This window comes from Heliconius melpomene, chromosome 18, assembly GCF_056956725.1.
Source record: "Heliconius melpomene rosina isolate 202511_hmr_F chromosome 18, ASM5695672v1, whole genome shotgun sequence".
Classification (NCBI taxonomy): Eukaryota; Metazoa; Arthropoda; class Insecta; order Lepidoptera; family Nymphalidae; genus Heliconius; species Heliconius melpomene.
In genome coordinates, this window is record NC_140406.1 from 9,434,436 (window position 1) to 9,449,488 (window position 15,053).

Genomic DNA, 15,053 nt, shown 5'->3' on the forward strand with positions numbered 1-15,053 from the left:
AATTTAGTATAGCTTTAAATTAATTATTCTCTACATTATTCATTATAGGCTATATAATGTAGGTACTATATAATATGAACTTTGCCAGTATGTGTCACGTTCTCATAGTAAACAGCACATGTTCACGTTAATTTTTTTTTATAATCAATAGCCTTTCACAAAATTGAATTTTATAAAATGTGGCATTAGTGAATTTTATTAGCATCGATCATTGCCCGGAGCTTTAATTATTTTATTAAATACGCCTACAACCTCCGCCATGTTAATAATAAATTGAATTTTAATGAGTTTCTTTATTAACAGTGATTTAAATTTAATACCTCAATATTTTTCAATATGTAAAGGCTCAATATTTTTTAAAGGGTTATTTGCGCACGACAAAGTGACGTATAATATACTTAAAATTATTATAGATATTAATTTGGAAAATTTCTATAGCTAGTAGGTATATGTTTATACATACGCGTTTTAATTTAAAAAATATTTTTTTGCATCCTGCTCATATCAGGGCACATAAGCAGAAAGAACCCAGTGTTAAGAAATTCAATTCTCTATTTTCTGCCCTATTTGTGAGATGTTTTGTCTTGTTACTAGAGCGAAGATGTAAAAATATAAGCCCCAAAGTGAGAATCGAACCCACAACCCCTTTTAAAGTAAGACGTAACTAGATTATAAATTACCGGCGAAACGTCAAATGAACGCCATCTTGTCTTAACAGCGGAAACAAGGATTGCCGCCAATATTTCCTGATTTAGCGCCGATGGTAAACAAATCGGAAGTGACAGATGTTAGATTTTTACTTAATTAGTATTCATTTTTAACCGACTTCTGTAGGAAAAGGAGGTTATCAATTGTGTAAAAAAACGCTGCGTTAAGATGTCCTAAATTTTTATCAACAGCTAAAGGATTCTCCTTTCATTTCGCAAAAAACTAGGTCGTGCAGAGCTGCGACATCGTTCTTTCTTTATGGTTTTATTACTTAGTCATTTTAAGAATATAAATTTGATTAAATTGGCATTATCGTGGCGTAATTAACATATTTCTGACCAAAATAACTAATAACTCCTTGGATTACTGTTAAGCCTTTACAATGTTGGATTTAAAAAATATTCTCACGTTTTATACTGTATCCCGCATATAGAGTGTAGGCAAATATCTCACATCAAGACACTCCTCGTTCTCCACTTTCCATCAGAATTCGAAACATTTCATTAAATAACGGAACTAAAAGCTGCACTTTGCCTTACTAAAATAAGTCACTCCCATGAGTGTCCCAATTAGTCGCTCTCCTGCTGACCACGATACCTCATAATATACTATATCAAGAAACATACATATGAAACTCTCAAATAAAAGGCGAATGTATTAAGACCATAAACAATTCCATATTAATATAAAAAGTGAAGTGAAAAAAAAAAACAGAGTCTATATGGTAAAAGACCAAAATGGGTTGTGGTTCATCCAGTCACGTGGTACCAGCAGACCAGAGAGATAATGTGGATGAAAAGATGAATGGAAACGGCGTAAACGCTAACGGAAATCACCATAGCGACGACTTACCCACTGTAGTGCTACCGGAAACACCTGCTAAGCCTAAGCCGCGTGAGTATTATGCTATATTTCAAACTTTTCGTCACAAAATATTACAGTATAAATAAAAGTATATATAATAATTAATACATTATTGATATTTCAGCCGTAGCCTACGAGATACCCTTAGAAGAGTTCGATGGAACCAAAAGGCCGTCCACTCCGCCGGCGCATTTACAGAGGCTACTACAGCCTCCTGCAGCTGAGATCAGCCTGCCTGATATAAAAGAAAAGCTAGCTGAGGCTGAACAGAGGCGGTTATCGGTAAATAGATTTAGAAAATCTACTCGCGGCTCAACCCGCAACGCTTCCAGAATTCGGCGGAGAGTGGGGAAATTTTAATGGCAAGGTTCTCTCTGCCTACCCTGCTATGAGCAGGATATAGCGTGAAGCTTAAAAATCTTCTAGAAAATAGCATTTATTTTAGTTTTAATCATATGTTTTACAGGATAGTCAGATGGAACCTAGTGTTAGGACATTCCGTCCCCTACTCTCCGCCAGGCTTTCGAGATAAATATCTCGAAATCTGTAAAATTTACAAAATTCGAAAATTCTCCAAAGGTGTTAACACTAAATTCTCTCTGCCTTATCTCTCTTATAGAATAAAATGTAAAGTTTCCCTTTTTACTTCACGCTGTATCTCGCATAGTAGGCAGAAAGAACCTAATGTTACGACGTTCTATTCCCCACGCATCATCCATTTTCGAGAAAATATGTGCTGAGTGGCGATTATATACGATACAGTACATTTATGGCCTCAAAAATGTTTCATATTATAGATTTTACATCAACGCGCGGCTTCAGCACAAAAGCGGGCGCAGCGAATGACAAAATCCCTCAGTGACTCGATGAAAATTAATAAAGTAAGTTGAAAGTAGGTCATCTATTTGACATATATATTTCTATTAATAATGTAAATACATGATTGGGGCAATCGTGGCGCAGAGTCACCACCTGCCTCGTGCGACTGTAAACGCAACACGATGTGGGTTCGAGTCTCACTCGAGCAAAATGAAACATTATTTTAAAACACGCAATGCCTCAAAAAATCGGCGGAAAGTGGAGCACGTAACGGGTGATAAACATAGGGTACACTCTGCCTACTCTGCTATGTGCGGGTACAGAGTGAAGCAGTAGAAATGTAAAAACATTCTACTATTGGTTATAATTTTTATGAGCTTCACACTGTAACCCGCCTATAGCAGGTTCCGAAGAAGAATCTAGCATTAAGACACTTTCGGCAAATTTTCGAGACATCATAATTATGTTGAGTGGCAGAACTTAACGCCGCACTTTAGCAAAGGCAAACCTTATCACCGAAATAAGCTATACGCCCGAGAGACATACAGTCAGACGTTGTGTCTATATTTAATTTACATATTTTTTCAGCCAGAAGATATCAAACACAATTCTAATGTCCTCACGATTGCTCCTGAACCCAGTGTTTGCGAAGACAAGAATATTTGATAAATTAGTTTACATTAATTTGCTTTTATTTTTGTTTATTTAGCTAAAAATATATGTATTATGGCCATTATATTTTATTGTATGAATTAGTTTTATTTTAGCTTTACATTAAGCAACGTGAGTCTTGTTAAAAGAGCGAGGAAATAAAAATAATTCATTCCTCGGAGTGGGAATCGAACCCACTACCATCGCGCTTACTTCGTCTTCGTCTTGCGCCACGATGGCCTATAAAACATATTTTATTTAGTAATTTTGTTATAAAATATAAAGTTTGAATTAGTTTTTATAGAAATGGATCTAAATTGAAATCTTGCACATTTATAATCAACACTCAACTTGTTTAAAATAATATATTTTACGTAAAAATAAAAATATTTTTGGTACTTATTAATTGGTAACAAAAGTATTTCTAAGTAGTTAGGTGAATATTAAATCTTTTCATTTCTTAGTTTATAAATCTAACTTATTTAAGACTAACGATCTATCCCGACTTCGTTTATGTGTTCCGCATAAAGGGCAAGAGAACAAAATGTCCCTACCATTTTACTTTAACTTACTATTTACTGATAAGTATCTTCACGCTCTATCTCGCAGATAGCAATGTAGGCAGGGAAAACCTAGTGTCAAGACACTCCGTTGTCTATATTCCGCCTCAAATTCTAAACATTGATTGGCGTAACTCAACGCCGCTTTTTATATCTATACTATATACTATATACTATATTATAATATAATAAAGCGGAAGAGTTTGTTTGTTTGTTTGTTTGTTTGTTTGTTTGTTTGTTTGTTTGAACGCTAAGATCTCTGGATCTACTGGTCCGATTTACATTGTTTTTGTTTTGTATGAAAGCTGCATTCTTCAGAAGTGCTATAGGCTATATAACATTACATTATACATATATACTAATAAATTAAAATACTTTCTAATTTGACATGCAATTTATTCTGTCATGTTAATAACAACCGTCATCGCTACGCAACGTTCGTTCGTTACCGCGTCATTTTGATATTCATCCTCATGAAAATAAATATAATAATCACTTTTAGCATTTCATCAAGATTGAAATTATATTTCTATAGAAATTATATTCTTATATTTCAAGCAGGCGTAGCCGCGTCCGGGTCCGCTAGTGTAAGTATATAACTCAAATATAAACACGTTAGTATGTATGTACGTCAGTTTCACGCTGTGTACCCCATGTAGGCAGAAGGAGCCTAGAGTTAAAACACTCCCCACATTCCGCCAAACTCTGACGCATATTGAATGATGGAACTCAACACCGTGCTTTGACGTCGACACCAGAGCAAAGAAATGAAAATATAAATAGCTTTATTTGTGGAAAAAATCATTTGTAAAATTGTAGCTGAAACATCACGTTGGACCAATCTCCTAACAGAGGAAGAGTGCTCATGACACATTTTGTTCACGTTTTTTGCTCAAAAAATAACAAAACTATTTAAAGAATGTACACATCTGTGTGTATGTACTTGTATGTCGTTACCAGTACTATTTGTGTAGTCATTTTAAGTATACCCTTATGTAAAAACACTGTACAAATATATTAATAATATAAGATATAGACCGTCATGGCGTTAAGTTCCGCCACTTAACACACAATGTCTCAAAAATGGGCAGAATGTTGGAAACGCAGTGTCTTAACGCTAGGTTCCCTTGGCCTACCCTGCTATGATGGACGGCTCAAAGCTCCTCATATAGATAACTTTATTAGAACCATAGAGACAAAATGACAACTAAGTTGTTTTAATTGTTTTGTAAGTAATGTCACCACTATATAACTATATTCGCGTTTCTTTAAATAAATACCCAGTAAATAAAACTTTATTTACTGGGTATTTATTTAAAGAAACGCGATTCTACATAGCGATTATACTACGTACTGCAGTACAGAGGCGAACCCAGGCAGGTCGCTAGTATTTTACTCGTATATGTAATAAAAACGTTCCTGTTTATATATATTAAAATTAAATAATTATAAAACAATAAAAAAATATGCTGAAAATACATCTTGTTTTATTTATACATCTTTTGACGTTAGCAATCTTTGGAGGAGATCTTCACAGGAGGACACCCGACACCAGACACCCGAATCGAGATCGAACCTAAATAACCACGCTTAAAATTAGATAGTATGTGAGGAGGCCATTGGACCATAATAGCACCCAATATGGTAATTCCTATAATTGCGCTTCCAAATGCATTATTAAGGTAAATGAAAGCTTTTAGTTAAATGATATATGCATTAAGTATATCCTTTGAGATCCAATAAACCGTTCTCGCTCAGCAGTGGCTCCCAACTTCGACGTATGGCTCTTATGGACGCTTTATACAATAGGCTGGTGACACACTATGAAATTACATTTATTTAGTTTTTTTTTAGCTTTACAATGTAGACATCACATAGCAATGTATGCAGGTGAAACCTGGCAACCGATTTTTAGGATACTCTGTTCCCATTAAGACACGTCCGTTCCCCCCTTTCTTTCGTACTCTGGAAACGTTGCATGTAGAATGGCGAAACGCGCTTACTTTAAAGATTAAAATAAAGATAATAATGTTGGTGCTCTGGTAACAGGACAAAGCGCAGCGTTGAGTTACGCCACTCAACACGCTTTAAGAATTCAGCGGAATGCGGGGAACCGAAGTGTCTCAATGAAGAATGGAATGTATTAACAGTACGCTCCCAGGTTTCCTCTGCTTCACCTGCTATGTGTGGAGTACAGCGAGAGGCTAAAAAAACCCTTTTTGTTGATTAGTGAGAGGAAAGCCTTAGCAGTCTGGAACAGATGGCGGTCGTAGTTTATTAAAGTTGTCCGTTCCTCTTCCTCGCCTTGACACAAGTGTTCTCAAACAATTTCCACTGGTACTGAATAAAAATGTTTATTCTGTAACGTGAATTTTGATTTATGTTTAAGCAACCTGGTTTTTTATATTAGTTTAAGCTCGGATGGATTTTTTTAGCTTCATGTTGTATCCTGGTAATCATGATTTGCTTGGCAAGGGGAACCTAGTGTTAAAACACTCCGATTCTCACTTTACGTCTAATTTTCGAGACGTCCTGAATACTTATATTTATAATATAATAATTTTATCAGTTTGTTCAGGCAATACGAAGCATTCGCATCTCGTAATGTCTCTCAATTAAGCAAAAAAATCAGAAGAAAATTATTTATTTCTCTTGACTTCAAATTAAGCTAAAAAAAAATTTTCTTTTGACATAAATGTTCACTAAACGTACGTGACTACGTAAACTACCAAAACCATTCGGTAGACTTTTATTTGGATTATAAACTGTAAGGAAAAAAAAATCATCCAAAATTAAACAGATTTGGATGAAATTGGATAAAAATAGCTATTTATTATCACCGAATAACTAATAAAAATTTCTTTGTTACATATAAATTTCAACATACCCGTCATTAATCAGAAGTGACTGTAGTAGTACTGAGGCCCATATTTATAAATCGCCCTCAACTCTGAGGTCGACCTTGAGAGCGATCTCGACACCTGTTTAACTCATATATTATTAAAACGGCATCTCAAGATCGTTCTAGAGATCGATATCACAGTTCAGGAGATTGTATATTAGAATACGCAGATACAATGGATTATCTAAAACACAAATAATTTCTCAATAACAAACACTACTTTCTGAGTCTACTCTCATTAAAAATCTCATCAGCTTTATAATATCAGTATAAATATTGACTCAGCCGTATTAACTTTAATTTCTTCAGAATTTCACGTGATGTCTTCTCCATTTCCCACTGGTATAAGAGTTTGTTTTAATCTCGATGTGCTACGCTTGGTTTACTCTTAACATAAGAACCATCTCTTGGGCACATACCTATGTAATTTTACTTAGCAACGTTTATTTAGGACGTCTCGACGTTTGATTACTTTATTGCTACTAATATTTTATACTTACTTTAATGTTAATTTTCATTTTGATTAAGTATATTTTTTTAAATGGTAAATAAAATTGAGTAAAGAGTATTAACGAAAAAATTACGAAATGAAACGAAGAATGTAAAGCTATGATAAAATTATTAAAAATATTTTAATAAGTTTTGCCTAACTTACTTTAAATGAAAACATAATTATATCACTACATTCCCAGGTTCTCTCTGCCTAGGCTTCTCTCTCTTAGGCTTAGGCCTCTAACCTATAAATAGATACGCATAATTACATATATACCTAAAGTTAAGTTATCGTACTTCACATTCGATTGGTTCGGAGAACAATATCATCATCTGAACCTCTCCAAATGAACGACTTCGGGATAGTAGGATGTACGATAATTAGATATCACATACTACCTGTTTCTTTGGTTTTACTTCAATATACGTTAAAATAATTTTATGCAACAATTTTTTTCTGAGATAGCTCAATGTTGAAAGATAAAGAAATTGGACTCAGATCATCCTAGAAAATAAAACAGACATCGAAATTTTCAGCTTTAAAGTAGAGTTTCTTTTTATTAAATCTTAAGATTTTCACCTAAAGGAAATGGATGTAGGTTCAATCCTTCTTCGGGAATTGGATTATTTTTATTTCCCTGCCTGGTTAGGTACAGTAAAGTAGAGTGTACGTATTAATCCGGAGAGCGGAGAACAAAATGTCTCTATGTAATGACCACCCAGTAGAGATGAAGAAAGCATCTAATGGGATTTGAACTCACAACTCTCATATAAATTTAATAGACGACTCAACTTTCATGCAGTGTACAAGGAATTTACAATTTATTAACGCTATAGTCAAAGTCAAAATGTTTTATTCAGTACACAAGTATCGAAAGTTACTAAAAGTTCTTGCAACGTTATGAAGAAAATATACTTCATTTAGCAGAAAACGTAAAGAGGAAAAGTTAGTTGGACTAGTCATATTTTTAGTTTATGTTATAATTTAGTGTTTTAAATAGGAATCTACTATTTTTTTAGCTTTATACCTTATGCTATGTACGGCAGGATAGACAGAAGGAACCTAAAGTTAAGTATAATGATTTTACTGTCTACTTGAGTGCGAGAAATCGCATGTATTATGTAGCTGCATGACATAACACCGCGCCGTGTCTAGTAGAGGGAGACAATGAAAATAAAAAAAATATGTGTTTATGTCAGAGGGAACCTGGGAAATTAGAGTTAAGACACTTCGTCCCCATTAAAGCACTTTCCATTTCCCACGTTCTGCTAAATTCTCATCTAAAAATATTAGAAAACTATTTAAAAAAACAAATTTATAATTAAACACATTTTAAGCAATCATGAATAATATAAAGGTGTAAAAGAAAATGAAGCTACTCGGGTGAAGACGATGCTTCAAGCCGACTGCGGGGAATACTTTTGGTAATGAAGTAGCCTTTTGTTATCTCATTTACACTTTGATATCTGTGAAATGTGTTTTTTTTACATAAAATGTGAAATTATAAGTTTTAAAATATTTTTTTTTCTTCACGCTGTAACCAACATATAATCATATAATGGGGGCGAGAACACATAGTGTTAAGACACTTTGTTCTCTACGGGTTCTCTATGAAGATAATTCACGCCCCAGAGCAGGAATTGAACCTACAACCTACTTGTTTGCAGTCTGTCGCTGCCCCAGTTCTTAAAGGAAAAAGGATTGACATAAAATTAATTAACATTTTATTTATAAACCGTCGTAGTACATTAAAAGCGTGTATTAAAAAAATATATACAATACCCTTCATAATATTCGAATCTACACTCAGTTTACATTAAAATATTTACCACCATAACCATTCTGTAACTGTATAAATACTGTAGGTTTAAAATGACTTTCCACATAAATAATTAAAACTGTAATACCACTAAAATGCTCGCCTTGTTTATTTTCTGTTCGAAATTGCGAAATATCTACGTTTGTGTTTCAAATAATTCATCTGGAGGCTGACAGCCGGTTACTGGGGTGAAAAATAGTGCCTTTTAAATTAGAGCTTTGAACATACTATAGAGAATTTTTGAAATGATGATTTTAAAAATGATTGCTATAACTAGTCGTCACCCGCAACTTTGCTTGTGCGGAGTTTAAGATCTAAATTGGGAAATCTCGTTTATTTTCGTTACCATGATAATTTCAAAAAAGTATTTCGTCGTCTCTCTTCTGTTCTCTCCAAGGGACCTGCAAGATTTTAGCGTTCCACGCCGCATTAAGGGTTAAATATAATATAGATAGATTATAGTGCAAAGTAATTATTGCGACTGATTAGTACGACTGTAAATTCGGTTTGTTGAGGTTGTGAGTTCGATTCTCACTCTAGGAAATAAAATATTTATTTTCATTTCAGTCAAAAACTTTTGTTTAAAAATAAAATTAAAATATACTATTTAACCTACAACTATCACGTAGTAAATTTCAACTGTAAAATTACAACGTCGATATACAAGTATGTCCCTGTAACTCTCGTTCCTTCATGTAAACTAACCTTTACAACAGGAAAAAATACGAAAAGAGAAAGGACGACAAATGAGCGCCATAGACAAAGAGAATAATTTAACAGCAAAACGAATCCTTTTAATGACTGCTAAGCAACATTTTCTTGTTGCTGAAAACCATTTTAATTTATGTATAGCTGGTACTGTAAGTACTAGGGCTCCGCCTACTAAGTTTCGCCCTTCAACCTACATTCGCTTCGCTCGTATTACCTAATAAAAAAAAGGAGTCTTCGATGGACTATAATTATAATAGCATATTTTTTATATTTCTTTTTACCATCACTCTGTATAAGGCGTTTAGGCATATAGAGGTGGTGGTGATATGTAGAGGGAATTGAATGTTCTAAAACACTCGGTTCTCTGCGTATTGCCCAATTTCCTAAATAGGAACTGTAGAATTGAAACACCGTGAGTAGCCGCGACGGTGTCCAAATATAATATATATAAAAAAATAAATATATAATTCTAAAACACTATAAATCTTGATATGAATCAGTGTAATTGCAACATTTATACATTATAACCGATTTTCAATGAACGGAAACACACGTCCAACGCCGGCGAAGCGTGTAACTTATTCTAATAAAATTGCACACTAGTGGTTATTAACTAAAGCAATAATATCGATATTGTTGTTAATATCATTTGAATTCTGTGATTCATTTTATATCTTTACTTTCATCTTTCATAGTTATCTGAGCAGTTTGTTTGGTTGGAGGCGCTAATCCCAGGAACTATTGGTTTAAATTGAAAACTTATTTTTGTGGTGTATAATAGTTCACATATCGAGGGAATCGATAGGATAATTTAAACCATTTTAATTGTTCTACCACTTCCACTTGACCACGGGAGTGTAGCCGTAAATAAAAGTTAGTCAATAAATACTATGAACGAAAAAGGTGTTAGATTTACATATTTTTTAATAGTTTTTGGTAATTTAGAATCAATTTATGTATTTAGTTAAATAGAGAACTTACAGTTGATGGGTCGGGCACCCGTACCGTGTATCCACGTTATGGGCAGAAAGTGGACCTGCTGATAACTTCAAGGTAAAATTGTAAATAAACAATCGGTATAAATCGTTAGTACTAAATGAAATAAACCAATTATATTAAATTAAATTAACTTAATTATCTCTATTATCTTAAATATTCCCCAATTTAAATGTAGGTCCGGTAAAAATTAAATATATGTACATATATATCAGTGTTGCCAGAAAACATAGATTTTTTGTATTGTTTAACGTTTTAAAAAAAAGAGTGGTAAATATAAGAGTAGAAAATGTGGACTACGAAATTGAAAATGATTTTTCCTGTTTCAGTAGCAATTTCAGGAAGTTCTCTCTTAGTGTAGCATTTTTTATTCTCTCTTAGTGCTTCTCTACGCATACGAAGGAACCTGTTCCAGATTTCAGGGTTCTACGCCACATAGTGTCTGTCGGTCACTGAGTAATTGAATAGATTAATATACTTACATTTATACCCGCAACCTTCTTGTACCATTCAAAGGCTATTTATATCAAATAGTAGCATTATATTGTGTCAATTCCGACAGTACACAATCAGTGGTCAGCAAACATTGACCTTCCGTACTTCAATATTGACTTGTCGAAGAGCATGAGATCGTTCTACGAATGACAATCTTTAGTTCCACACTAAATATAAATATATGTAGGGTATATATAAACTATATACTATATATTATTATTAGATCCAGATTGGCGGAAAGTGGGGAACGGTAGTGTCTTAATAGGAACGGACTCAACACACAATGTCTCAAAAATTTTGGGCTGGAATTGCTAAATGTAGTGTTAAAAACAATATTGTTATTTATTTATTATTAGGCATTTGTAGTAAGTCTTGAAATTTCTAAGCGTTGCATGATGAATTCAGTGGGACTTGCAGTCCGAGTCTTCCTTTTTCTATTTTTTTCTCCTTTAACATAATATGAGGACAGTATTTTTTAGGGCTATGCCCAAATAAATGAGCGCAACAATATGTAAATTGAAGTAAATAAGGATGTTGGTATTATATATGATTATGTTATGCTATAACATGCGATATTTAATTTGTTGAAAACAAAAGGAAACTTATATGCAGGTATAAATACACGATGTTTTTTTAAGATCGACACACTTCGTCTGAAGAAACCAAACAAAATGAACACCTTCATCACTGTGAGTAAATTTAAATATATTTTTTTATCTCTTTCAATAGCGTCATTTATTGTTCAAAGAAAAATATATAATATTTATTTTAAAATGGAATTATCTTTATATGTCATCTATAGCGGTACGACAGCGTCTGATTGCAACTGAGAAGGTTGTAGGATCTCAACTTGGGGGAATGAATTGGTTGACAAATTGCGGTTTTGAATCCCTCCACTAAAGGAAGATTTTTTCGGCGGAAAGTGGAGAACAGACTGTTTTCACACTTGGTTCCCTCTGCCTGCCCTGCTATGTGCATGATAAATCATGAAGCTAAAAAAATATATAATTCTCGATGTATTACGCATCAACCTTACTATAAATAAGCAGAAATTTAAGAGCAAAGTGTTTGCAGCCAATATTTCATAATCTGATGATGAGAAAATTTCGAAGAAGAATTGTAATTAAATGTAAACTACGTGACGTAGTTTGGCATATAGGAGGAGAAGATTTAAAAAGACCTCTACTGGGACGTGAAAAGACGGGAGTTTCCATTTTACGTCTTGAAGTCCACACTAACAAAGTTTCCGGCGACTCCTACTCCTAAAACATCGCTGTACATAACTATGTAGAACTCTACACAATCTCTCTTTATAAAATTAAGATATTAGGAGGAAATTAGACAAATTATATTTAACGGAAATATTTCTTGTTATATAACAAATAATACAATTACTGTAGTTTTTTTTGTTTACTTTTCAGTTGGCTTGCCTGGTGGCTGCAGTCGCGAGCGTGCACGGCTCGGGTTATGGTGGATACGGTATGCCCTAACTTTAAAATTGTATCCTAGTATTTATTTTTAATTATATATGTATAAGGTACTAGACTAAAAAACCTTACTAAAACACATAATCCCTTTGAATTTGATTCGCATTTGAAAGAACATTTTTTTCAATTTGTTGAAAAAAAACAGTAATTCAGCCAGAGTCTCAACCTCGACTCTCAATCGAACAGAGTCTCAAAATGGATGGATGGAACAATTTCTAATTGTCATTGGGTCATCTAGAGATATTTTTAAGTATTAATGCTTAACATACTTTTAAAATCCACAATAAGCTTAAACTAGAAGTAACCGTAGTAAAGTTTACGTAATATATTATGTAATATAGAGAATCACGTAAATGGTCCCATTACACATTCACATACCTTGTATTAGCGTCTCTGAATAAACAGTGTTGAGAGAACGCTCGGTCAATATTGGTATTTGCTGTCCTTTGACTTGTCGGTAGACTGAAGTAACATTCAGGATTACTGTAAAGCTTAGGCTTGAACAATTTTAAAATAGCTGTTTTCTTATTTTATCTGTATCTTTTATAAAAATATTGTAACGGTAAGAGGCAAAATTTGATAGAACACAGAATTATTGTTTTCAGCTTCACGCTGTATCCCGCACATAGCAGGGTAGGCAGGGGAAACATAATGTTAAGACACTCCGTTCTTCACTTTCCGCCTAATTTTCGATCCATTGCTTGTTGAGTTGCGGAACTCAACGCCGGGCTTATACACCTTGGTGTACCTTGGTGGCTGAGCGAAAAAATAATGTAAATAAACAATAATTTATTCCTGCGAGTGGTCTCGTCTCGTTACAGTCACACCCTTGTGGAATTGTGCCACGACGGCCATTACCATTTAGTTAACGCGAGTAATTAATATTTAAATTTACAGGTTATTCTTCAATCATCTCTGTCCCGGTCATCAAAGCCGCTCCCATCATTAAAACAGTTGCTGTAGCACCAATTATTCGTAAACCTATTTTACAAACTGTCCCCGTATCCAGCTATAGCCTTGCCCTCGGAGGTTACGGTGGACTCGGTTACGGAGGTTACGGACTCGGCTACGGAGGTTACGGACTCGGCTACGGAGGTTACGGACTCGGAAAACTTGGTTATGGTTACGGAGGTTACGGACTCGGAAAACTTGGTTATGGTTACGGTTACGGAAAGCTTGGTTAAGTGATTCCAGTTTAAAAGTCTTCAGACGGAGAAGCGCTAGCTATTTTATTGGCCAATGTCTTGAATAAAATGTTTGCAGTTATATAATTTTGTTTTTTTTTTCTTCTTTCTTTTTAATCTGTGTAATTTTTTTCTCATATATCATATAAGTATAAGTTTATTGAAGTACCTACTCGTACATGAACTACAAGTACAGAATAAAGATACAATTTGTACAGTTAAAAAAATATTAAATATTTTGTAATGTTTTTAGTATATTTTAGAAAAAACATCTTAAACTCAACATAGTTAAATAAATTATTGATTTATAAAATACTTTTTTCTGTTTAAATATACGAATTATCTTCAATTTTTTAAATTAGACACATGCATTTTGAGTTGATTTTATTATCATGCCTTATATTGAGATAAATATTTATAAAGACTTGAAAACAGATAGTAAAACAATCGTATAATACATACCGTCAAAATGTCAGGAGGGAAGTTTAAGATAACCATAATTTATTGTTCCTCTTTCACATATATACACGCGTACACTTTACACGTTTCTATGTGACACTTTTACACTTATGCACACTTATTCACATTTTTAACGCATAGTTTCAGCAGTGATTTTAGATACTTAAACACCGTAATAATTTTACACCTCACTAGAGGCAGAATAACGACGTACAGACTCAACCCATCAAAACGTCACTTAATGTAGCTCTCCTCTTTTATAAATAATTATGTGGGTATTTTTATTTTACTTTTCGTAAATTACCCTAACATTGACAATTCTCTTACAAGTTTGTGGGCATGTGCTCTTTGTGTAAAATTAACTAAATTTATTAGTTTATTATAAATGTCTCTTTCTACAATAATCTAAAAATGGACTTATTTTTCGGAATTTTCCTTGATTGTACAAATCTGAAAGTGAATGAAAGTTCTCACTTCTTGCCAGATTTCATAATAATAGGTTACTATAGTTTTTTAATTACGCGGCGCATTAAGTTGACAAACTTAAGTTTGTGGGTGCACTAATTTCACATGCACTAATTTTATACGAAATGAACTACAAATATAAGTTTGCAATGTATCAAATTAAATTAGTTTAAATTTTTAGTTTTCAATACATACGACATAAATGAGTAAAGGTACAATAATTTCGACGTACTATGATGATGAGAATGGACAGTTTCATGTGATGTGATGTGATGTTTTTGAGTTCTATTCCCTTTCGGGGGAATTAATTAATATAATTTTATCGCTCTGGTAACGAGACAAAGTGCGTCGTTGAGTTACCAACACGCAATGTCTTGGAAAATGGTTACGCGGCGATGTTCTGTGTGTCATAGGCGGAAAATAAAGAAAGAAGTATGTAT

The 15,053-nt window shown here is 33.6% G+C and overlaps 2 protein-coding genes across 2 annotated transcripts; both read left to right on the forward strand.

Moving 5' to 3' along the window:
- Positions 1-1,176: 1,176 nt before the first annotated feature.
- LOC146529471 (uncharacterized) lies at positions 1,177-3,347 on the forward strand. The gene is made up of 4 exons (XM_085202237.1): positions 1,177-1,602; positions 1,697-1,854; positions 2,370-2,453; positions 2,980-3,347. The coding sequence occupies exons 1-4, from the start codon at positions 1,446-1,448 to the stop codon at positions 3,055-3,057; spliced, it is 477 nt and encodes a 158-aa protein (XP_085058363.1). The 5' UTR covers positions 1,177-1,445; the 3' UTR covers positions 3,058-3,347.
- Positions 3,348-11,632: 8,285 nt separating this feature from the next.
- LOC146529472 (uncharacterized) lies at positions 11,633-13,776 on the forward strand. The gene is made up of 3 exons (XM_085201785.1): positions 11,633-11,707; positions 12,440-12,497; positions 13,403-13,776. Exons 1-3 carry the CDS (start codon positions 11,690-11,692, stop codon positions 13,687-13,689), a joined length of 363 nt encoding a protein of 120 aa, XP_085057911.1. The 5' UTR covers positions 11,633-11,689; the 3' UTR covers positions 13,690-13,776.
- The last annotated feature ends 1,277 nt before the right edge of the window (positions 13,777-15,053 follow it).

Bases quoted from the DNA above. Each gene is read 5' to 3' on its own strand.
- LOC146529471 (XM_085202237.1), top strand. From the start codon at position 1,446: ATGGGTTGTGGTTCATCCAGTCACGTGGTACCAGCAGACCAGAGAGAT. The intron at 1,603-1,696 runs GTGAGTATTATG...TTGATATTTCAG, and splicing joins ACCTGCTAAGCCTAAGCCGC to CCGTAGCCTACGAGATACCC. The intron at 1,855-2,369 runs GTAAATAGATTT...TTCATATTATAG, and splicing joins CTGAACAGAGGCGGTTATCG to ATTTTACATCAACGCGCGGC.
- LOC146529472 (XM_085201785.1), top strand. The intron at 12,498-13,402 runs GTATGCCCTAAC...TTAAATTTACAG, and splicing joins CTCGGGTTATGGTGGATACG to GTTATTCTTCAATCATCTCT.